The sequence below is a fragment of the Balaenoptera acutorostrata genome, chromosome 11 (assembly GCF_949987535.1).
Source record: "Balaenoptera acutorostrata chromosome 11, mBalAcu1.1, whole genome shotgun sequence".
Classification (NCBI taxonomy): Eukaryota; Metazoa; Chordata; class Mammalia; order Artiodactyla; family Balaenopteridae; genus Balaenoptera; species Balaenoptera acutorostrata.
In genome coordinates this window covers 59,221,505-59,246,584 of record NC_080074.1, presented here as the reverse complement: position 1 = coordinate 59,246,584, position 25,080 = coordinate 59,221,505, and the positions used below count along the sequence as shown (strand labels likewise).

Genomic DNA, 25,080 nt, shown 5'->3' with positions numbered 1-25,080 from the left:
TTCTGTGAAAAATGCCATTGAAATTTTGATAGGGATTACACTGAACCTGTAGATTGCTTTGGGTAATATGGACTTTTTAACAATATTAATTCTTCTAATCTATGATCATGGAATATCTTTCCATTTATTTGAGTCTTATATGTCTTAATAGTTTTCAGCTTTATCTCTCAGGACTCCTCTGCTCACTTCCTCCAAGCATACCCTTACACGCATTGGAACACATTTCCCCTTCCTCTGCATTGCCACCAAAATTCTTTCCATCCTTTAAGGTCAAGATTAAACAGTCCTTCATTCAACATTCCCTGATTCTTCCAGCCCAAACTTTTTTTTTTTTTTTTTACTTTTCTGAACTTCTATAGCACTTAACACATACTCTCCTCTTCTGTAGTAATTTCGAATCCATTTTATTCCCTCTAAGCCCGTTAAGGTAGAAAGGTCTTGTCTTATTTCCCTTGTTTTCTCCTAAGAGCCTAACAAAATGTCCTATATGCTGTATGCTCAGTGAATATTAGAGGAATAATTGATTATACAGAAATCCTTAGGAAGTAGCTTAAGGGGGTGTGTGCTATGGTCTGAATGTACCCCCCAAATTTATATGTCGAAATCCTAATGCCTGGTGTGATGGTATTAGTATACTGTAATAGGTAGAGCCTTTGGGAGGTGCTTAAGCCATGAGGATGGAGTCCTCTTGAATGGGATTAGTGCCTTTTTTAAAAAAAATTATTTATTTATTTTTGGCTGCATTGGGTCTTCATTGCTGCGCGTGGGCTTCCTCTAGTTGCGGCGAGCAGGGGCTACTCTTCGTTGTGGTGCACGGGCTTCTCATTGTGGTGGCTTCTCTTGTTGTGGAGCACAGGCTCTAGGCATGTGGGCTTCAGTAGTTGTGGCACACGGGCTCAGTAGTTGTGGCTTACGGGCTTTAGAGCGCAGGTTCAGTAGTTGTGGTGCATGGGCTTAGTTGCTCTGCGCCATGTGGGATCTTCCCGGACCAGGGCTAGAACCCATGTCCCCTGCATTGACAGGCAGATTCTTAACCACTGTGCCACCAGGTAGCCCACAATAGGCACTTTTCATCCATTATTTCTGATCCTCAAAAATAACACTTCAAGATAGGTATTATTAGTATCCACCTTTTACAGGTGAGGAATATGAAGCTCGATGAATTTAAACATCTCACTCAGGGCCACATAGCTAATAAGTGCTAGAAATAGTCTTTAAATTACTTTCTCACCCTTGCAGAGGGAGGGCGAGGTGGGGGTGAGGAAGGAAGTATGACTGGTGGAGGCCTGGGGAGGCAGTGAGGGCCTGTGATGAGGTGAGCAGAAGTAGAACCAGGTTTTGTGGGGCTGAAGTTTTTACAATTTGGGGGGCCCCTTAAGAAAAAGCATGCAAAATTATGTACAAAATTGCCTATTTAAATACTTATTTAGGATGATAAAATAAATCACAGTGAATGACTGATGCTTTGGAGACTCAGCATACTTTCTTCTGATTCTTTTTTTAATTTATTAATTAATTTATTTTTGGCTACATTGGGTCTTTGTTGCTGCACGCGTGCTTTCTCTAGCTGTAGCGAGCGGGGGCTACTGTTTGTTGTAGTGCACGGGCTTCTCATTGCGGTGGCTTCTCTTGTTGCGGAGCATGGGCTCTAGGTGTGCGGGCTTCAGTAGTTGTGGCACGTGGGCTCAGTAGTTGTGGCTCGCGGGCTCAGTAGTTGTGGCGCACGGACTTAGTTGCTCCGAGGCATGTGGGATCTTCCCGGACCAGGGCTTGAACCTGTGTCCCCTGCATTGGCAGGTGGATTCTTAACCACTGCGCCACCAGGGAAGTCCTTTTCTTCTGATTCTTTTTTTTTTTTTTTTTAATAAATTTATTTATTTATTTATTTTTGGCTGTGTTGGGTCCTCGTTTATGTGCGAGGGTTTCTCCAATTGCGGCGAGCGGGGGCCACTCTTCATCCCCGTGCGCGGGCCTCTCACTATCGCGGCCTCTCCCGTTGCGGAGCACGGGCTCCAGACGCGCAGTCTCAGTAGTTGTGGCTCACGGACCCAGCTGCTCCGCGGCATGTGGGATCTTCCCAGACCAGGGCTCGAACCCGTGTCCCCTGCACTGGCAGGCAGATTCTCAACCACCGCGCCACCAGGGAAGCCCTCTTCTGATTCTTTTTAGGCAATTCAGTAGAATTGCTCACAAGGAAATACCTTCTGATTGCTTGGCTTCCCCATCTAGACCCTTGACAACTCCAACATGCCCAGAGGCCTCACAGGTTAGTGCCCTGAGGCTGAAGCTTCCTTAGCCTCACTGTGAATCACCTTTGAAGGTGACTAGGGTGTGGAGTGAGGGATGAGGGAGAGATCAGAGATGGGCTATAAGTATCAGGAGAAGGATGTGTATGCTACACGTTACCTGAAGATTTTACAAAGTGAAGGGGTTGGGGAGAGAGTGCGAGGAGAAATGATGTTTTGTTTTTCAGACTTAAAAAAAACCTCCACATTAGAACAGCCATGTTAAAATGTGAGGTCCCCCTTTCCACCCTGGTGAGCCCTCGTAGATGAGCAGGTGTTGCGCTCAAGAGGCCGCCATCTTGTCTGTTGTGTCAAGGAGATGGTTTAGTGAAAGGGACCTGGAAACTTTGAGTTTTGAAAATGAAATCATCCATCAGCAACAAAACATTTTTAATACTTTAGGTGTGTGTGTGTGTGTGTGTGTGTGTGTGCAGACACTTGTGAGAGAGGGAGAGAGGGAGAGGAGAGAGTTTTTAAGCAAGCCAGACTTCAATATCTGATTTTGTTTTCTTCATAACTTTTTAGATTGGCTGCTAAATCTTGTTTTAAACTAAATATAAAACACATCTTCACATCTATACTGTGAAGACAATTATTCCCAATACCTGTTTACATTGATTATTTCTAAAAAACAAGGATGCTATGAGGAAATATCTAGGGCAGATATATAGGAGACAGTCGAAGGTGGTCTAGGCCAGGAAACCTGTTTCCCTCTGTAATGTGGACTCCTTGCTTGGTTGTCTGTAAGCTTAACAATAGGCAGACCCGCGATGTTCTCTTGGAGACCTGTGAGCTGAGCTGGGCCTGAAGGTCTGGCCCAAAAGATGAGACTCCTAGAAGGGAGAGGGATGAATGGTAGTCCCCAGGGTACAACCAAGTGAATGGGGTTGATTGCTGATGATAAGAAGAAAACAAAGAGGATGTGTGTGAGCAGAAGTATTTAATAAGCCTTGGACACAGCTTAACTGAAATTCATAGACATTTAGTAATAAGTTGTCTACATGATTTAAAAATTTTTGCAAATCTGTTTTTTTGTTGTTTATTATTAGGGAAGAATTACTGCTTATTAGTCTTCAACAATTTAGAGGGACTTATTTTATTAGATCCTTTCCAGACAGTAAATGTCACACTTTATTTTTTTTAAAGAGGAGAAAAGGTGGAGAGTTGGGGGTCTAGCCTGGTCTGAGGAGCAAGAGGAGTGGGGTGCTGTTGGGGCCTACGTGCATTGAATCTTTTGTGGGGGGGGGACTTAGGTGGTACTTCGCTAATTAGTAACTAAAAGAAGACTGTGGAAGCTGTTGAGGACAAACATTGCCTCACACACTTTTTGTTGAAGGATACCTTGCATAGGAACTGGTCACCAACCTCACTTTCTCTGTGATTGGAATGGAACAAGTAGCACAAATGTGGGTGGAAAGGTGTGGTAGATAGAATAATGGCCCCCTAATTCCTGGTGTCTGTGAATATGCTAAATTATATGGTAAAAGAGACTTTGCAGAGGGAATTAAGGTTATGAACCTTAAAATAGGAAGATTATCCTGGATTATCCAGATGGGCCTAATGTAATCACATCGTAATCACACGAGCCTTTAGAAGGGGAAGAGAAAGGCAGGAAAATGAGTCAGAGGTATGAGACTGAAGAAGAGGCAGGAGAGACTTGAAGCTTGGAATGGACTCAAACCCTGGCTTTGAAGATGGAGGAAGGGGGCCACATCCAAGAGGGCAGCCTCTAGAGCAGCAAGGTGACAGCCAGCAAGGAAGTGGGGACCTCAGTCCTACAACCACAAGGAACTGAATTCTGCCAACAACCTGAATGATCAAGCAAACAGATTCTCTCCTAGAGCTTCCAGGAAAGAATGCAGCCCTGCCAACACCTTGATTTTAACCTGGAGAGACCATGTCAGACTTCTGATCTACAGAACTGTAGGATAATAAATTAGTTTTAAGTTTCTAAATTTATGGTGATTTGTTACTGAAGCAATAGAAAACTAATACAGCAGGCCAGGCACTTAGTTTCTTTCATATATGTGTATATATATGTGTATATATGTGTATGTATATATATATATATATATATATATATATATATATATGTATTTTGGCCACACCGCACGGCACGTGGAATCTTAGTTCCCTGACCAGAGATTGAACCCACACCCCCTGCAGTGGAAGTGTGGAGTCTTAACCACTGGACCACCAGGGAAATCCCACTAGTTAATTTCTTATGTCAGTAGTCCTTCACTTTTTGAGAGTCACAGACACCTTTGAGAATGTGATGAAAGCTACAGGTCTTCTATCCAGAAGAATTCATATACACACAGAACTGAATATAATTTCAAGAGGTTCATGAACCCACCAAAGCACCTCTCATGGATCAGGTTAAAAACCTTTGCAGATAGATGGTAGTGTTTAGTGGAGACAAGCATGGTACAAGTGGCTGCCTTGTTATCTCCCACCGAAGGCTGTCGCAGTACCCAGGAGAGCACTTAGCTGGGTTGCATTGAACTAATTCAGTTTCAGTGAAACGAATTGCATAGATACTGAAGCTAAAAGACCACCATCTCAGCCTGCTCTTTTACTGATGAGCTCCTTGGAATGAGGGCACACTGTTGAGTGTGACAGTCAGTCTTCATCAAGATAGCCACTGATATCTAGTGATTTGAGGATCATCCAAAGGTTTAGAGAATAATGAAGCATTGAAATCAAATTTTTGAGGTATAAACATTATTTAATAACTCATATATACACATATATGAAAAGAGCCTCAACAGCCAGAGTACTTATATGTAGAGGAATGATTGTCACATGCTGCTCCTTTGGATCATATACATAGTGATACCACTGGCAAGAATGTATGAAGGAAGGAAAGAAATGAAAATCTAAAGGTTATTTTTTTCAGCAGATTTTAATTTAATCTGGTTCCCCTAAAGAAATTTTATGTGACCTTCTTTGCACATAATAGGCCTTTAGTATACATCTGTTTATTTTAATTTTTGCCATTAAAACTAGAATTTTAATATTGGGACAGGCCTTTAAAATAATTCCTTTTTAAAGTGAGGAAGCACAGGATAGAAGGTGGAAAGAAGAGAAAGTATGAAGATACCTTTCCGGCCTTCCTTCCGTGGGCTTTTTATGTAGGAAGCTGAAGTTCCTTCTCTCCTCCTTCCATTACCACAACCACTACCAGTTATTATTTATTGAGCTACCAATGTGTCAGATATCAAAAGCATCATTATTAATCCTACAACAATTCTACACAGTAGATCTTATTATCCCCACGTATAGATGACAAAAGTGAGAGCTGGTGGGACTATTATGATGTTTCCAAGTTCATAAAGCTCATTAATGCAGAGCCAAGAGTCAAACCTACCATTTTTTAGTCCAGAGCCTGTGCTGTTTCCAATATGCCATGCAGCCTCTGTCAGGCTGGGAAGGAGACGACCACAGTGGGCTTGGTGAAGTACCAGTGGATGATTGGTGAAGCGGCCAAGGGAAGCAGGGATGAAGGATGAGAGAGAAAGAGCAAAGGAAAGACAGAAGAGATGTGGCATATGCAGAGAAAGGTGGCTGGATGAAGGGTGGGAGTTAGCAGAGTGGTTTCTTCCACCAGCCATGGTCGATGACTTGGAGGCCCTTCCTTGACAGCCGGCCAGGCAAGTGGGCTTTGAGGAGGTGTAAGGGGAAGACAGTGATGAGTTGCTTGACTCCTTCAAAAAGGAGCTGTGCCTTGTGACTGGTTCCAAAATCTTTGTCCATTGACAGATGTGCTTTTTCCTGCCTGGGATTCTGAGAATGGTAAGAACACAATGAGGGTTAAAGGCATGTACTTTCTTTTCATTCTATTCACTCAACATCCTTGAGCTTCTTGGGATTTGCAGTGTGCTTTTAGTCAAACCCAGGAAACATCTGCGGTATGCTGTCTTCTCCTTGCATGTATCTCTTGGTGACATTTAGTTTCACACCCATAGGTTTAGCATTTCCTTGTTTCTTTGTGCCAAAGTTTCCAAAAGTGGAAGATTATTTTCTTACAGGATGAAAATATGTAAATGAAACTAAGATACACGTTGCAGGGAAGATAAACAATAACACCTAGTCTTTGAGACAATGATAATGACAGGGATGGGTGGGTGTAAATTTGAGTGGTTATCCTCAGGTCATATTTCTGCTGTAGCCTGCTGCAGGGTGATAGCCAGACTGACTACAAGTTTCGGACATGCACCATGCCTTTTTCCAGGTTTTCAACCACATTGTTCCAGAGCATAGCTGCCAAAAAAAAAAAAAAAAAAAAAAGGAAATCCAATAGAAAATTCACTTGGTTTCAAATCCACATAATGAAAACCATGAATGCGAGGGGTGCTTATAGCTCTATGGACTTCCACCTAAAATTCTTTTGGGAAAAGTATCAATTTTAGGATATAAAAATAGACATGAATGATGGTTATAGTGGTTGTATTTTTTTTTTTTTTTGCAAACACCCTGGTTGTTGTATTTTTAAAATTTTAATTCCTTAACTTAAAATCATCACTAATTATTATTATTATTTTTAAATTTATTTATTTATTTTTGGCTGTGTTGGGTCTTCGTTTCTGTGCGAGGGCTTTCTCTAGTTGCGGCAAGCAGGCGGGGGCCACTCTTCATTGCGGTGCGCGGGCCTCTCACTATCGCGGCCTCTCTTGTTGCGGAGCACAGGCTCTAGACGCGCAGGCTCAGTAGTTGTGGCTCACGGGCCTAGTTGCTCCGCAGCATGTGGGATCTTCCAAGACCAGGGCTCGAACCCGTGTCCCCTGCATTGGCAGGCAGATTCTCAACCACTGTGCCATCAGGGAAGCCCTAATTATTTTTATTTTTAATTTTTCTTCCAGTTTTATTGAGATATAATTGACATACAGCACTGTATATGTTTAAGGTAGAATGATTTGACTTATGTATATCATGAAATGATCACAGTATGTTTAGTGAACATCCATCATCTTATATAGGTACAAAATTAGACATAGAAAAAAGAAAAAAATTTGTTTTTTGTTAGGATAACTCAGGATTTACTCTCTTAACAATTTTCATATATAACATAGAGCAGTGCTAATTGTATTTATCATGGTGTACATTACATCCCTAGTTCTCCCAGTATAACTGGGAGTTTGTACCTTTTGACTGCTTTCATCCAATTCCCCCTCCCTTCTCACCCACCTCTGGTAACTACAAATCTGATCTCTTTTTCTATAAGTTTGTATGTTTGTTTGCTTTTGAAGTATAATTGACCTACAACACTATGTTATTCCCTGTTACACAACATAGTGATTTTTTTCTCTACATTTCAAAATGATCACCACAATAAGTCTAGTTATGATTTGTCACCATACAAAGATAATCCTTAGTTAGTGACTATATTCCCCACACTGTACATTTCATACTCATGACTCATTTATTTTGCAACTGTAAGTTTGTACCTCTTAATCTCCCTCATCTATTTCTTTCTTCCCTCCACCCCCTTCTCCTCGGGTAACCACCTGTTTGTTCTCTGCATCTATGACTCTGTTTCTGTTTTGTTATGTGTGTTCATTTGCTTTGTTTTTTAGATTCCGCATATAAGTGAACTCATACAGTATTTGTCTTGAAGAGGGAATTTGGCAATATCTAAGAAAACTACATATGAATTTACCCTTTGACCCAATTCTGTAGGAATTTATCCTGAAGAACCATCTCCAACAATACAAAACTACATATGCATAAGATTATATGTCGCAGTGTACTTGTAATTGCAAAATGTTGGAGCTAACCTCAATATGTATACATAGGAGACAGACTGAATACACATACTAGAGCACTATACCCATAATAGACTACCAGGCAGCTTTTATGGAGTGATTTTCAGGATCTACTGTTCAGTGAAAAAAGCAAAGAACAAAAAAGAATAAATAGTATGCTACATTTGGGGTAAGAAATAAGGGGAAATAGGGCTTCCCTGGTGGCTCAGTGGTTAAGAATCCACCTGCCAGTGCAGGGGACACAGGTTCGAGCCCTGGTCTGGGAAGATCCCACATGCCACGGAGCAACTAAGCCCGTGCACCACAACTACTGAGCCTGTGTGCCACAGCTCCTCAAGCCCGGGCGCCTAGAGCCCTTGCTATGCAACAAGAGAAGCCACCGCAATAAGAAACCCACGCACCGCAACGAAGAGTAACCCCCGCTCCCCGCCACTAGAGAAAGCCTGCGCACAGCAACAAAGACCCAATGCAGCCAAAAATAAATAAAATAAATAAATTCAAAAAAAAAACCTTAAAAAAAAAAAAGAAATAAGGGGAAATAATATACCTGTATCTGCTCATTTTTTACAAAACGATACATTGAAATAATAAACCAGAAACTAATGAAATTTACCTATAGAGGGAGGGTGGGAACAGAGTGGAAGGAATACAAGAGATAATGACACTTCTCTGGATAAGCATTTGTGTATAGTTTTGACTTTAGAACCATGATTTTTTGGGTCTCCTTCTTTAGTTTGTTATAAGGGTAGCCAGACAGGTAAAATGTGGTATAATGTATCTATTATGCTGTTTAGGCTAAAGGTGACGAGGTCTACATCTTTCTTCAAGGAAGTGGGATATTTTCCAAGGTACTCACTTTTCCAAATTTAAATAGAAATGTGTGGACCTTAGCTCCATTCTTGGCATTAATGTAACTGAGTGACACCTTGTACTCTTCCGTGTCCAACTTGTCAGCCTAGGGATTGGCTACTCTTGAGTCAGAAATGTGCTTTATCAGTTATGATGCTCTTGGCCAAAAGTAATAGAAAATCCAATTCAAATTTGTTTAAACATTTACTGTCTTATATAGCAATCTGGAGAAAGGGCATGTCCTCAGTGACCTCATCATGGACCTACGTTCCTTCCATCTTTCTGTTTTTTTTTTTTGTCATCCTCAGCATGTTACCTTTTCCTCTGAAGTTGGCTTCTTTCATGATTCCAAGTTGTCTGCCACAGCTTCAGGGGTTGACAACACCAGGAAACAGGAAATGAACTGTGCCTATCATGTGTTCCTTTTAAAGAGCAACTTTCCTAGAAGGCCTCCAGCAGATTTCCCCTTGGCATCTCATTGGCAGAGTTGGCAAGGGAAATGGCAATTATCATGAATGACTTAGAATAATCAAGATTAATCCTCTTAGGCTGAGGAGGAAGTGTCGTAATGCATTTGGACACCGATATCTAACAAAACAAATACCTAAAACAAATAAAATTTTCCACAAGAATGGAAGAAGGGAGAAGGGGAACTGATATTGGATATAGTGCCACATCCCCTCACCCAATGAGTGATGGTGATGGTAGGTAGCTATATGGTGCGGTAAATGGTCTTTAGGGAAAAAAATCTGTGCACAAAGCAAGTTCCCTTAGAAGAAGATGTGAGTTGGCAGGCAATTATCAGCATCTCTCATATATTATTATTATTATTATTATTATTATTATTATTATTATTATTATTATTATTATTATTTTGGTCGTACCACACGGCATGTGGGATCCTAGCTCCCCGACCAGGGATCCAACCTGCGCCCCCTGCAGTGGAAGTGCGGAGTCTTAACTGCTGGACCACCAGGGAAGTCCTTCTCATATATTAACATTTGTTGCATCAATTAACTAGTGATGAATGTGATTATTTGATGGGAACATTATTTTTAAAATTTATTCCAAAATAACAACTTTTTGTTAAATTATATAAATATATAATCCTTGTAAAAAAAGTTAAACCATAAACTAAGAAAATAATTGCAGTTGTAAAGAGGACGGAGGAGTATGTCTGTTTTCTACAATGGAGTGATCTTCAGGTCTACTGGTAAGTTAAACAGCAAGGAGGAATTTGAAATTAAGAAAAAAAATTCTGTTAAATTACATGAATCTTTGTAAAGGACAGTAATGAAGGCTGGAGGCCTAAGTAAGGAATGATGAAACACTGATATTAGACAGTTATAACATTGTATGAAAACAGTTATAAATGCATCTGTAATACCTCTTTTTTTAAAAAAATAAATTTATTTATTTATTTTTGGCTGTGTTGGGTCTTCATTGCTGCACACAGGCTTTCTCTAGTTGCGGCCAGTGGGGGCTACTCTTCGTTGTGGTGCGCGGGCTTCTCATTGCCGTGGCTTCTCTTGTTGCAGAGCACGGACTCTAGGCGCGTGGGCTTCAGTAGTGTGGCATGTGGGCTCAGTAGTTGTGGCTCGCGGGCTGTAGAGCGTAGGCTCAGTAGTTGTGGTGCACGGGCTTAGTTGCTCTGCGGCATGTGGGATCTTCCCGGGCCAGGGCTGTAACCCGTGTCCCCTGCATTGGCAGACAGATTCTTAGCCACTGCGCCACCAGGGAAGCCCTACGTCATCATTTTAAATGGTTCAAAGCATCCCACTAACTGTGTATCAGGGTAGTCAGTCAGACTGCAACTCTACATTCCCTTCCTAGAAAACCTGCGGATGCTCTTACTTAAACTAGTATGAGTGAACTTCTCTTATCTGCAACCATATTATCCAAGTCTAAGAAGTATGGGTGTGATATATTTAACCTATCTTTTTTGGTGGACAAACTGAAATGAACTCCACCCAGCTTAACGTATGTATGCAGTTTTGATTATTTCCTTTTGAGAACATCCTGGAAGTATAGTTGCTTAGTTAAAGTATATATTTTAAGGATTTTGATACATATTTCTAAAATGCCTGGGGAAGGGGGACATGTACCAATTTCTATCCCCACCTGCAATGCTTGTTTCACTGAACACTTGCCCAACGCGTATACTAATTTCTTTTTAATCTTTGCCAATTTAATAGGCATTTAATATGCCATTTATATTTTTAGCTAATGTGGCTGAACATACCTATTTATTGGCCATTTTTATATGTATCTTTTGACATATTTTTGTTACTCTTTTGCCGATTTTCAATAGTTTTAAAATTACTAACATCCATACCCACACTGACATCCTCTTTCCTAGTTCTGCCTCCTATCTAAGCTAATTTATGTACCTGATCTATGGATCTCATCTCCTATTTCTTTATGGAATCATTCAATCAGTTATTCTCTTTCTTGGCAGTATCTTTAACTACCAGTTTTTTTTCTCTTATACTAACAAACATCACTAAGTCTGTTCTCCTTACAGAGAAACTCTAACATTTTTCTTTCACTTGCCATTCTCCTCTGGCTACTGACCTTTCTCTTTTCCTTTACAGCCAAACTTCTTGAAAGAATTGTCTTCACATGCTGCGTCCACTTCATCCCTGTTTCTTCAACTCACTACAAACGATTTACATTAAGGTCTTCAATGCCGTCTTTGTTGCTAAGATTTTAGTAACAGAATTATATCATATACATCTGAAAAAGCAGGACATAAAATGGTTTTCCCCAAATATACTGAACTGCAAAAAATATTTATGCAGAGAAAATAACTTATATGTAATACATGAAAATTTTAAGTTACTTCTGGATGACTGGTGAGTTTTATTTTCTTCTTTTAAAAAATATCCTCAGGGGCTTCCCCAGTGGTGCAGTGGTTAAGAATCCGCCTGACAATGCAGGGGACACGGGTTCAAGCCCTGGTCCAGGAAGATCCCACATGCCACGGAGCAACTAAGCCCGTGTGCCACAACTACTGAGCCTGCGCTCTAGAGCCTGCGAGCTACAACTACTGAGCCCGCGAGCCACAACTACTGAAGCCTGCGTGCCTAGAGCCTGTGCTCCACAACAAGAGAAGCCACCACAATGAGAAGCCCGCTCACCGCAACGAGTAGCCCCCACTCGCCACAACTAGAGAAAGCCTGTGTGCAGCAACAAAGACCCAACAAAGCCAAAAAAAAAAAAAAAATATATATATATATATATATCTCCTCAGGATTTCCCTGGTGGTCCAGTGGTTAAGACTGCGCTCCCGCTCCCAATGCAGGGGGCCCGGGTTTGGTCCCTGGTCAGGGAACTAGATCCCGCATGCCGCAACTGAAGATTCCTCATGGGGCAACGAAGATCCCATGTGCTGCAACTTAAGACCCCGCACAGCCAAAAAAAAAAAAAAAGGCCTCAATTTAATTAATTAATTAGTTTATTTATTTATTTATTTCAGTGGTTACCCTTGTTTATTTCATTTTAGTTCACATTCCTTTAGACTAGCTAACAAAGGTAGTTTACGTTTATCCAACAAATATCTCTTGAGAACTAAATGAGCATCAATGCAATTGAGATAAATATAAAATATGCCCTGCCCACAAGGAGGTCTCCAAAGTTGGAAGAACAGATGTCACTAAATGAATCATACTTACTATGATAAATATGCAAAAGTTCATAAAGAGCATATTCTATCTTGAATGGGAGGTGGACAAAAGTCCCAGGGAAGGACTGTAAAGGACATAATACCTAAATGAGGATTTGAACAAAGAAAATTAAGGCGAGGAAGAGCATTTTTACCATTTGCAAGAGGAGAAGACTTGAAAAAGCATAGTACTGCAGAAATTAAAAGTTAGCTGGAACGTAAATTGGGGAGTTTAGCATGGAGAGGGAGGAGGGTGGTAATTAATGTCCCTTTGTGGCCAGAATTACACTGTGATCACTGTTACAAGTGATTAATCCCACACACTCTATTTTCTGTTCTTTACATGGAAAAAAAATATTCACATTGTTTATTTTCCTAACGGAATTCAAAAATTCCTTTTGGGGAAAGTACCATTTTTCTTCATCTAAAATCCTTATGCCCTTACCATATCTCAAGGGGCAGTCTACAATTTGAGTGTGAATTTTAAGTTCTCAATTTGTGGCCCCATAAAATGTCCTCAAACAAGAATTTACGTTGATATTAGAACACATTACAGTGTTAATTAGAAATTCTCAATTTACATTTTCTGAGAGGAGGCAGAAAAGTAAAGAAATGACAGTCAGGAGCCTCTGGGCTACTTCATTTGGCCGAAAAGGCTGAAAGAAGAAGGGGGCGTGACCCAGAGCCCCAGATCAGGCGCTCCCGCCTGGGGCACGACTAGATAACCTGACAGGACAACTGTCTCCTGAAAGGGCTCTTCTTCCCTCTTCGCTCATCCCAAATGGCCTCTGAGCGTCTCAGACTGTCCAGCTAACGGCGCCAAACCACGGATAACCGCCAAGCGCCTCCGGTTGCCCCGGTAACAGCCAGCCACAGCAACGCGGCTCCCTTAAATCTTCCCAGAATGCTGCGTGCCTTCTCCCATTCACTTCCGGGTTCGGAGGGCTGACTACTGCTGCAAGTAGGTGTGTATGTTGGTGCGTTGCGTTTCCCAGCGGTGTGGGATTACTGGGCTAAGTGTGGCGTATTCCTGCGGAGAGTGGTGGAAACTGTTTTGTTCTTTCCCTGTATTCAAAATGACTGGATCAGTAAGGAAAGGCTATACTCTCCCCCAAGTTTTGGTGGCCCTGGAGAAGTGGATTTATTAGTTGCGGAACAACAAAGCTAAAAAGCACTTAAAGTTATATGCAACTTCATTTGTTGCTGTGATTTATTTAAGCAGCTTCAAACAACTTACTATAAAACAACTATTTTTGCTTTAGAGAATGAAGGCAAGCACACATAGGTGCAAACAAAACAAAACTCCCAAATTTCATCTGTTGCTCGTGTGCCTGATGCGCAGTGAGCCCAAACCAAAACGTGGGAGTTTGGAGCAGAGAAAGGTATATTGAAGGCCCAGCAAGGAGAAGGGACGGAGCTCCTGCTCAAAATACCCTGAACTCCTGGAAGGGTTTCAGCAAAGCATTTTTAAAAGCCAGGTGAGGGAGGCTGGTTGCAGGGTATGTGATTAGGTCCTGCACAATTCTCTGGTTGGTGTTGAGATAATAGGGCGGTTAACATTATCAATCCTTAGGGGCCTATAGGGTCTGGGGGCTCATGCTCATCAAGTAGTTAATTTCTTCCATTTGGTGGTGGTTTTAGCATGTGTAACTCAGGAAGTGTGCATCAGATACTATTATCTAGGTATTTCAGAGGAGCTACAGCGAGGATATGGGGGAGAGGGTCCGTCCTGGAAGGCCCCATAACGTCCTGCTCGGTTACACATCCAGACCCTCTCTGTGCATATAATAAATTTCAAGCTGTAATTACGTTGTACATGCTATTTTGTAACCTAAAAAGCTTTTATGAACATATTTCATTTAAAAAACAACATGGTTGTTATGTTTTCCATTGCACTTTTTGTTAAAACAGTTTCTATCCTTTTTGTTAATTAGTACTGCAATGGAGAAATGAAAATCCTTATAGCTAAATCTTTGCCCATGTTCTCATTTCTTTGAGGTGATTATTTTTCTCTTTTTACCTTAGTAATTTGTATTTGCATTTCCCTATCTCTCCCCTAATGCCGTCCCATTCCACTCCTATGTCTTTATAGTATAAATGGATGAAGTTAACACATATGCCATCCAAAGGCTACTCAATTTTTTTAAAGTATACCTTTCTGATTATAAAGGTAATACATGCTTATTGTAGAACATTAGGAAAATTTGGAAAAATGTAATAAAAATATTCTGATACCTAGACAACTACTGATCATATTTTGGTGTACAATTTTCTAGTTTTCTCTCTGTTGCCTTCAGCAATGAACATTGAAAAAATGTTTGCTAATTTGGTGCGGGGAAATGACGGCTTTTAATTTGCATTTTTTTGCTTATTCATATAGCTGAATAGTATTTCAAATGTTTACCGTCTGTGGTCCATTTCTGGCCCCATCTTTTCTATCTAGCCTTCCCTGAGAATTCCAGACTAATTACACTAACTTGAAATGGTCTAGTTTTCCATATGTGTATATTTTAGTCCCCTAACTAGATTAAGAGCTAGTTTTGTGGTCCTGGATTATTCAGTTTTGCTGAGCCCACTTTCTTTATCTGAAAAATATAGTGATAACAATATTTATTTTGCAGGGTTGTGGTAGGGATTAGAAATAATGTATTGCAGGTGAGCTCAATAAAAAGTAGCGCTTTTTTGTTACAACTTTAGTAGTCTATGTACATAGAAGGTGTTCATAATATTATATTTCAAAAGAGTGAATAATCCTAGCGTCTCACTCAATTTAGATATTTATTGAGCACTTATGACACATAGGTACTGTTCATAATCCTCAACGTCTCGTGAACCTTTATGATTTAGATACATTTCTTACATAAATCATATGCTCCTCTCAACCTTAGAAATTCTCTTATTATCCTGTTTCTGCTGCCATGCCTGGCCCATCATAGCAGGTACTGAGTAAATGTGTGAGCTGAACTGAGTAAATTTAGTGGGAAAAGAGAAACACAAATTATTTAAAACCTGTCAGGCAGTGATGAAGCCATAATAGGTACGAAGTACTTTGTACATTGGGAGATCAGGAGAGATTAATTTTTATTAAGGTATCTGGGAAGGCCCTGTGGATTAGGTAGATTTGATCAGGACCTGGATCATAAGGACTGAGGATGGGGGCTTAAAGATGGAAGTATGAGTTAAGGCTTGGAGTTAAAGTAAAAAGGTTGTGTTTTGTTATGTTGATGAAAAAATTAATCAATAGTCGATCTAAGAAAGAAATGGAAAAGTTTATTTGACCGAACCTGAGGATTATAACCTGGGAGACAGTCTTTCAGAAAGCTCTGAGCACTGTTCCACCCACTAGAAGTCACAGCAGTTAAAGAAGTTTTTGAGACAAAGTGTTATACGTCAAATGAATTATTGACAGAAGGAAGGTTATCTCCCAAGGAGTTATGGAGTAGTGGGTCATCCTGACCCTATACAAGATTAAGAAGGAATATCTTCTAAGAAGGTCTGGTTAATGCAGATGAACAGTAGTACACTCTAAGGGGGAGGGAGGAGGCCCAAACTGCCAGAGAAAAATTTTGTTTAAATTTTTCTTGTCTTGCCATAAAATATGAATTTTATTTCATCAATTATCAGAGAGTTATTTGCGGTGGCGAAAGAGTAGGGTGGGCGAATGGGCCTAGAAGAGGCAGAAGAAAAGTAGTTGGGTCTTGTATTTTGAGGGTTTTGACCAGTCATTATAATTGCAGCTTTCAAACGTTTCTGAAAAACAATGCTTTTAATACGGCTTGGGGCGTCAAGAGGTGGACCAGAGGCTGCAATTAGCCTGCTGGTGGACAAAGCAGGGAGTGCGAAGATGGCAGAAACCTTCAGAAGGAGAAGGGTACTTAATGGCCAGTACTGGTCAGGAGGTAAGGAAGGAGTGTGCACGAGTAAGCAGGGCTGCGGAACAAGGCTTATGGGGACGGCACAAGCACGCTGAGCGGCAAAGGCCGAGCCCACATCAGGCGGGTTGTAGTCTGCGAGGGTACTCGCCAACCCCAGCTCAGCCAGCAGGCGCTTGGCCCCGCCCCTTGCCCGCGTAACAGCCGTCGCCCCGCCCCGTTACCGTGTTCCCGCCCCGCGCCTGTGGCCCAGCGCTCCTTTGGTCTCCGGGCTTGTGGACCCCTGCGGCCGTCGCCCGGCTGGCGCCAGGTCGGCTCGGCGGAGGGAGGGCCTGGGCGGTGGGTAGGCGGGAGGGAGGTTCCCTTTCCCTGTCTCCCCACCCCGGGCCGCCTGAGGCGGGAGGAAGCAGCGGCAAAGTCCGTGGGCGGCATGGCAGGCGCTCCGGGTGAACGCGGCCCGGGCCCCGCTGCGGGGGAGCAGCTGCAGCAGCAACACGTCGGGTGCCAAGTCTTCCCGGAGCGGCTGGCTCAGGGGAAGCCACAGCAAGGGTTCCTCTCCAGCTTCTTCACCAACAATCAGAAGTGCCAGCTTATGCTCTTGCAGACGTTGGAGACAAGTAGGAGCCGTGAGCCTGGGGGCTGGGCGTCTGCGGAGGTTGCGGTGGGGGGTGTCTGAGACCCGGCGGGCAGGGAGGGGCCTTGGTACCGCTCCGCTAGGGAGCTCTGGGTTCAGCCCAGGTGTGTCGGGGGCGGGGTCCAGGCACCAGGTGCAGAGTTAAGGCAGATTCTTGGGGGGGCGGGTGTGGGGGCTGAGCCTCAGTTTCCATCAGAGGAAGCGCTGAGGCCCCTTTCAGCACTCCTTTTGCTTGCGGCATAAATGAGTTGGGTTAGGAGTTTGCCCTTTCCGTCACGCGCACTGGTCTGACAGATCCTTTGATATTTTAGGTAAATTATGCAGTAATATGAGGAATTGAGAGTCCAGGTGAAGCAGAGTTTTAAAGAGCCATGTTAATTAAGGCATTCCTGCTGAAACTGCACAACTCAGATGGGATTTGAACCCCGCCAAAACTCAGCTTGGGACTTGAACCCGCAGGCTGGGAACTCGAACCCACTGTCTTTTAATTGAAATTGTACTCCTGGTCTCAGGACTTAATGAAGCTCAGGTTCTTTTTTTTTTTTTAATTTTTATTTATTTATTTATTTATTTATTTATGGCTGTGTTGGGTCTTCGTTTCTGTGCGAGGGCTTTCTCTAGTTGCGCCAAGCGGGGGCCACTCTTCATCGCAGTGCGCGGGGCCTCTCACTGTCGCGGCCTCTCTTGTTGCGGAGCACAGGCTCCAGACGCGCAGGCTCAGTAATTGTGGCTCACGGGCCTAGCTGCTCTGCGGCATGTGGGATCTTCCCAGACCAGGGTTCGAACCTGTGTTCCCTGCATTGGCAGGCAGATTCTCAACCACTGCGCCACCAGGGAAGCCCGAAGCTCAGGTTCTTTATGTCTCACTGCAGAAGGAATTCGGCGAGAGGCAAAGTGATAGGTAAGAAGTAGATTTATTGAGAGAGGTACACACTCCATAGACAGAGTGTGGGCCATCTCAGAGGGGGAGAGGCCCTGGGAGATACACATTCCATAGACAGAGTGCAGTCTGTCTCAGAAGGTGAGAGCGGCCAGGAAATATGAGGTGGTTAGTTTTTATGGGCTGGGTAATTTCATAGGCTAATGAGTGGGAGGATTATTCCAACTATTTTGGAGAAGGGGTGGGGATTTCCAGGATTTGGGCCACTGCCCACTTTTTGGCCTCTTATAGTTAGCCTTGGAACTGTCATGGTGCCCGTGGGTGTGTCATGTAGCATATGCTAATGTATTACAATGAGCGTATAATGAGGTTCAAGATCTACTGGAAGTTGAATCTTCTGCCATCTTGGACCGAATCGGTTCTAACCAGGTTTTAACCAGTTAATGTCGTGTCCACAACAGCTATGTCATTCTGTAAGGGTTGTGCCCTGCCCTCTTCCCTCCTGTTAAAAACAAGTTTTGCAGTCCTACCCTTTGATGGAAAGGGTTCTTAACCTTCATACATGGGTGGACTTCAGAGTGAAGAAATTCCTGACATGGACTACGAAACCGTGTGTGTATGCCCCTAAGTGCATTTTTCTGGGGAGAGAGTTCATAGCTCCATGATATTCTCAGAGAGGCCCACGATCCCAAAAAGGTTAAGAACCACTGTTGTGGGTTAAATAGGGACACCATCTGCTGACCAATTTTTCTCTAATCCCAGGGACATTGCACTAGAGATTTCTTAACTCTTTTACATTGCCATCTAAAGTTTACTTTATTTATTTATTTTTTTTTTAGCTACTTTATTTATTGATTTATTTATCTTTGGCTGTGTTGGGTCTTCGTTTCGTGCGAGGGCCTTCTCTAGTTGCAGCAAGCGGGGGCCACTGTTCATCGCGGTGCGGGGGCCACTCTTCATCGCGGTGCGCCGGCCTTTCACTATCGCGGCCCCTCCCGTTGCGGGGCACAGGCTCCAGACGCGCAGGCTCAGTAGTTAGAAAATCAAAGACTTAAACTTATTCCAAAGTAAGGGTACTCTTTCATAGCTGGCCAGTCACAGTTCAAAAGTCAACCACCCAATTATTTTCCAGCCTTCTTGAGATTACCTGCATCTAGGGAATCAAGGGAGGAGGAGGGGGAGTAGAGGAAATGATGACATTGTATTTACTTTGCAAATATGTATTGAATGCCTCCTAGGTTCTGGTTTGGGCAAATACAGAGAGGAGTTGGGACCCTGCCTTTAAGATGTTTCAAAGTGGAATGCAGTGGAAAGAACATAGGCTGCAGAATTAGACATGGGTTCAAATTTTGGAAGAGTGATTTAACTCTCTGATCCTCTCTATCTTTATCTGAGGAAAAAAAAAAAGGGAGTGGAGGAGGGATAAAAATACCCCTTTTAGGGTTGTTGTGAGGAATAGATTTTATGAGTGTAAAGTGCCAGCATATCAGGCGCTGAATAAAGAAAAGGTAGCTGTTCTTACAGTGGCAGAGCCAAAAAGTGGAGGAAGAGTTGATATAGGTAGGATATGAGGAGGGCGAGGTGCTGAACTTGAGACCCAGTAGGAATTAACCCACCTCAACCTGTTGGTGGTATTAAAGCATCAACTTGAAGCTTTAAAATCCTATCCCTGGGGCGAGTGTGATGGGAGAAATCAGGCCTCAAGGGCGACCTTTCTTTTCTTTTTCTCCAAAGCAAATCCATTCTAAATACTGCAGGTCCTTTTTGAAGTACCAAACCAATGTGCTCCCAGAAATTTTTTTTTTTAAAGAGGACTGTAGGCTTTTGAATCCATTTCAACTTTGTAAAACTCTTAGTTGCTTGAATAATAATGCACTTAGTATGGTGCCTGATACCTGATATACACTAAATAATACTTAATAATAATTGTTTTATTGTTAACACTCTTAAGAGGGGTCAGATTAGTAAAGCAGTAACCTATACTTAACTTTCTCATCCCACACTACTTTTACTCACCTGTTTTTGCTTTCAGCACTTAAAATCCATGATTTCTTTCTCTCTCTCTTTTTTTTTTTTTTTTGCTTATGTCACATAATTTGCTGTGCATTTATACTCTCAGACAGGACATCTATGCGAAAATTTGATATTAGAGGCACTTGGGTTCATAATACTTTGCTGTAATTTTAGCAGGCTCATAGATTCTTTTTTTTTTTTTTTATAAATAACAACTTTTATTTGTATTTTTCTCTTCTTGCTTTTTTTTTTAAACATCTTTATTGGATTTTAATTGCTTTACAGTGTTGTATTAGTTTCTGCTGTATAACAAAGTGAATCAGCTATATGCATATGTATATCCCCATATCCCCTCCATCTTGTGTCTCCCTCCCACCCTCCTTATCCCACCCCTCTAGGTGGTCGCAAAGCACTGAGCTGATCTCCCTGTGCTTTGCAGCTGCTTCCCACTAGCTATCTATTTTACGTTTGGTAGTGTATATATGTCAATGCTACTCTCTCACTATATCCCAGCTTACCCTTCCCCCTCCCCATGTCCTCAAGTCCATTCTCTACGTCTGTGTCTTTATTCCTGTCCTGCTCCTAGGTTCCACTTTTTTTTTTTTTAGATTCCATATATATGTGTTAGCATATGGTATTTGTTTTTCTCCTTCTGACTTACTTCACTCTGTATGACAGACTCTAGGTCCATCCACCTCACTACAAATAACTCAGTTTCATTTCTTTTTATGGCTGAGTAATATTCCATTGTATATATGTGCCACATCTTCTTTATCCATTCATCTGTCGATGGACACTTAGGTTGGTTCCATGTCCTGGCTATTGTAGATAGTGCTGCAATGAACATTGTGATACATGACTCTTTTTGAATTATGGTTTTCTCAGGGTATATGCCCAGGAGTGGGATTGCTGGGTCATATGGTAGTTCTATTTTTAGTTTTTTAAGGAACCTCCATACTGTTCTCCATAGTGGCTGTATCAATTTACATTCCCACCAACAGTGCAAGAGGGTTCCCTTTTCTCCACACCCTCTCCAGCATTTATTGTTTGTAGATTTTTTGATGATGCCATTCTGACCAGTGTGAGGTGATACCTCATTGTAGTTTTGATTTGCATTTCTCTAATGATTAGTGATGTTGAGCATCCTTTCATGTGTTTGTTGGCAATCTGTATATCTTCTTTGGAGAAGAGTCTATTTAGTTCTGCCCATTTATGTATTGGGTTTTTTGTTTTTTGATAATTGAGCTGCATGAGCTGCTTGTGTATTTTGGAGATTAATCCTTTGTCCATTGCTTCGTTTGCAAATATTTTCTCCCATTCTGAGGGTTGTCTTTTCATCTTGTTTATGGTTTCCTTTGCTGTGCAAAAGCTTTTAAGTTTCATTAGGTCCCATTTGTTTATTTGTGTTCTTATTTCCATTTCTCTAGGAGGTGGGTCAAAAAGGATCTTGATGTGATTTATGTCATGGAGTGTTCTGCCTATGTTTTCCTCTGAGAGTTTTATAGTGTCTGGCCTTACATTTAGGTCTTTAATCCATTTTGAGTTTATTTTTGTGTATGGTGTTAGGAAGTGTTCTAATTTCATTCTTTTACATGTAGCTGTCCAGTTTTCCCAGCACCACTTATTGAAGAGGCTGTCTTTTCTCCATTGTATATTCTTGCCTCCTTTATCAAAGATAAGGTGACCATATGTGTGTGGTTTTATATCTGAGCTTTCTATCCTGTTCCTTTGATCTATATTTCTGTTTTTGTGCCAGTACCATATTGCCTTGATTACTGTAGCTTTGTAGTATAGTCTGAAGTCAGGGAGCTTGATTCCTCCAGCTGTTTTTCTTTCTCAAGATTGCTTTGGCTATTCGGGGTCTTTTGTGTTTCCATACAAATTGTGCATTTTTTTGGTTCTAGTTCTGTGAAAAATGCCAGTGGTAGTTTGATAGGGATTGCATTGAATCTGTAGATTGCTTTGGGTAGTATAGTCATTTTCACAATGTTGATTCTTCCAATCCAAGAACATAGTATATCTCTCCATCTGTTTGTATTATCTTTAATTTCTTTCATCAGTGTCTTATCGTTTTCTGCATACAGGTCTTTTGTCTCCTTAGGTAGGCTTTATTCCTAAGTATTTTATTCTTTTTGTTGCAGTGGTAAATGGGAGCGTTTCCTTAATTTCTTATTCAGATTTCTCATCATTAGTGTATAGGAATGCAAGAGATTTCTGTGCATTAATTTTGTACCCTGTTACTTTACCAGATTCGTTGATTAGGTCTAGTAGTTTTCTGGTAGTATCTATAGGATTCTCTATGTATAGTATCATGTCATCTGCAAACAGATGACTTCTTTTCTGATTTGGATTCGTTTTATTTCTTTTTCTTCTCTGACTGCTGTGGCTAAAACTTCTAAAACTATGTTGTATAATAGTGGTGAGAGTGGGCAACCTTGTCTTGTTCCTGATCTTAGTGGAAATGGTTTCAGTTTTTCACCATTGAGAACGATGTTGGCTGTGGGTTTGTCATATAGCCTTTATTATGTTGACGTAGGTTCCCTCTATGCCTACTTTCTGGAGAGTTTTTATCATAAATGGGTGTTGAATTTTGTCGAAAGCTTTTTCTGCATCTATTGAGATTATCATATGGTTTTTATCCTTCAGTTTGTTAGTATGGTGTATCACATTGATTGATTTGCATATATTGAAGAATCCTTGCATTCCTGGGATAAACCCCACTTGATCATGGTGTATGATCCTTTTAATGTGCTGTTGGATTCTGTTTGCTAGTATTTTGTTGAGGATTTTTGCATCTAAGTACTTCAGAGATATTGGCCTGTAGTTTTCTTTTTTTGTGACATCTTTGTCTGGTTTTGGTATCAGGGTGGTGGTGGCCTCGTAGAATGAGTTTGGGAGTGTTCCTCCCTTCACTATATTTTGGAAGAGTTTGAGAAGGATTAGGTGTTAGCTCTTCTCTAAATGTTTGATAGACTTCGCCAGTGAAGCCATCTGGTCCTGGGCTTTTGTTTGTTGGAAGATTTTTAATCACAGTTTCAATTTCAGTGCTTGTGATTGGTCTTTTTATATTTTCTATTTCTTCCTGGTTCAGTCTTGGAAGATTGTGCTCTTCTAAGAATTTGTCCATTTCTCCCAGGTTGTCCATTTTATTGGCATAGAGTTGCTTGTAGTAATCTCTCATGATCCTTTGTATTTCTGCAGTGTCAGTTGTTACTTCTCCGTTTTCATTTCTAATTCTGTTGATTTGAGTCTTCTCCCTTTTTTTCTTGATGAGTCTGGCTAATGGTTTATCAATTTTGTTTATCTTCTCAAAGAACCAGCTTTTAGTTTTATTGGTCTTTGCTATTGTTTCCTTCATTTCTTTTTCATTTATTTCTGATCTGATCTTTATGATTTCTTTCCTTCTGCTAACTTTGGGAATTTTTTTTTTGTTGTTGTTGTTCTTCTTTCTCTAATTGCTTTAGGTGTACGTTTAGATTGTTTAGTTGAGATTTTTCTTGTTTCTTTAGGTAGGCTTGTATAGCTATAAACTTCCCTCTTAGAACTGCTTTTGCTGCATCCCATAGGTTTTGGATCGTCATGTTTTCATTGTTATTTGTCTCTAGGTATTTTTTGATTTCCTCTTTGATTTCTTCAGTGATCGCTTGGTTATTTAGTAATGTAGTGTTTAGCCTCCATGTGTTTGTGTTTTTTTACGTTTTTTTCCCTGTAATTGTTGATGTCTAATCTCATAGCGTTGTGGTCGGAAAAGATGCTTGATATGATTTTAGTTTTCTTAAATTTACCAAGGCTTGATTTGTGACCCAAGATGTGATCTATCCTGGAGAATGTTCCGTGTGCACTTGAGAAGAAAGTGTAATCTGCTGTTTTTGGATGGAATGTCCTATAAATATCAATTAAATCTATCTGGTCTATTGTGTCATTTAAAGCTTGTGTTTCCTTATTAATTTTCTGTTTGGATGATCTGTCCATTGGTGTAAGTGAGGTGTTAAAGTCCCCCACTATTATTGTATTACTGTTGATTTCCTCTTTTATAGCTGTTAGCAGTTGGCTTATGTATTGAGGTGCTCCTATGTTGGGTGCATATATATTTATAATTCTTTTATCTTCTTCTTGGATTGATCCCTTTGATCATTATGTAGTGTCTTTCCTTGTCTCTTGTAATAGTCTTTATTTTAAAGTCTACTTTATCTCATATGAATATTGCTACTCCAGCTTTCTTTTGATTTCCATTTGCATGGAATATCTTTTTCCATCCCCTCACCTTCAGTCTGTATGTGTCCCTAGGTCTGAAGTGGGTCTCTTGTAGACAGCATATGTACAGGTCTTGTTTTTGTATACATTCAGCCAGTCTGTGTCTTTTGATTGGGGCATTTAATTATTTACATTTAAGGTAATTATCGATATGTATGTTCCTATTAACATTTTCTTAATTGTTTTGGGTTTTTGTAGGTCTTTTCCTTCTCTTGTGTTTCCTGCCTAGAGAAGTTCCTTTAGCGTTTGTAGCTGGTTTGGTGGTGTTGAATTCTCTTAACTTTTGCTTATCTGTAAAGGTTTTAATTTCTCCATTGAATCTGAATGAGATGCTTGTTGGGTAGAGTAATCTTGGTTGTAGGGTTTTCCCTTTCAGCACTTTAAATATGTCCTGCCACTCCCTTGTGGCTTGCAGAGTTTCTGCTGAAAAATCAGCTGTTAACCTTATGGGGATTCCCTTGTATGTTATTTGTTGCTTTTCCCTTGCTGCTTTTAATATTTTTTCTTTGTATTTAATTTTTGATAGTTTGATTAATATGTGTCTCAGCGTATTTCTCTTTGGGTTTACCCTGTATGGGACTCTCTGTGCTTCCTGGACTTGATTGACTATTTCCTTTCCCATGTTAGGGAAGTTTTTGACTATAATCTCTTCAAATATTTTCTCAGACCCTTTCTTGTTCTCTTCTTCTTCTGGGACCCCTATAATTCGAATGTTTGTGAGTTTAATGTTGTCCCAGAGGTCTCTGAGACTGTCCTCAATTCTTTTCATCCTTTTTTCTTTATTCTGCTCCCTGGCAGTTATTTCCACCATTTTATCTTCCAGTTCACTTATCCATTCTTCTGCCTCAGTTATTCTGTTATTGA

At 41.1% G+C, this 25,080-nt stretch overlaps 1 protein-coding gene across 9 annotated transcripts in view; it reads left to right on the top strand.

Moving 5' to 3' along the window:
- ATP23 (ATP23 metallopeptidase and ATP synthase assembly factor homolog) overlaps positions 1–25,080 on the top strand; it is an 86,932-nt gene that overhangs the window by 49,360 nt on the left and 12,492 nt on the right. Inside the window, exons 1-2 of one of the 9 annotated variants that reach the window (XM_057557160.1) lie at positions 13,495–13,528; positions 16,301–16,462. The exons of 1 other annotated variant lie outside the window; for it this stretch is intronic. In XM_057557160.1, the coding sequence (XP_057413143.1) occupies positions 16,324–16,462 (139 nt within the window). In that variant the 5' untranslated portion in view covers positions 13,495–13,528; positions 16,301–16,323. 7 more of the 9 variants (XM_057557161.1, XM_057557162.1, XM_028165869.2 and 4 more) reach the window with 7 other exon arrangements.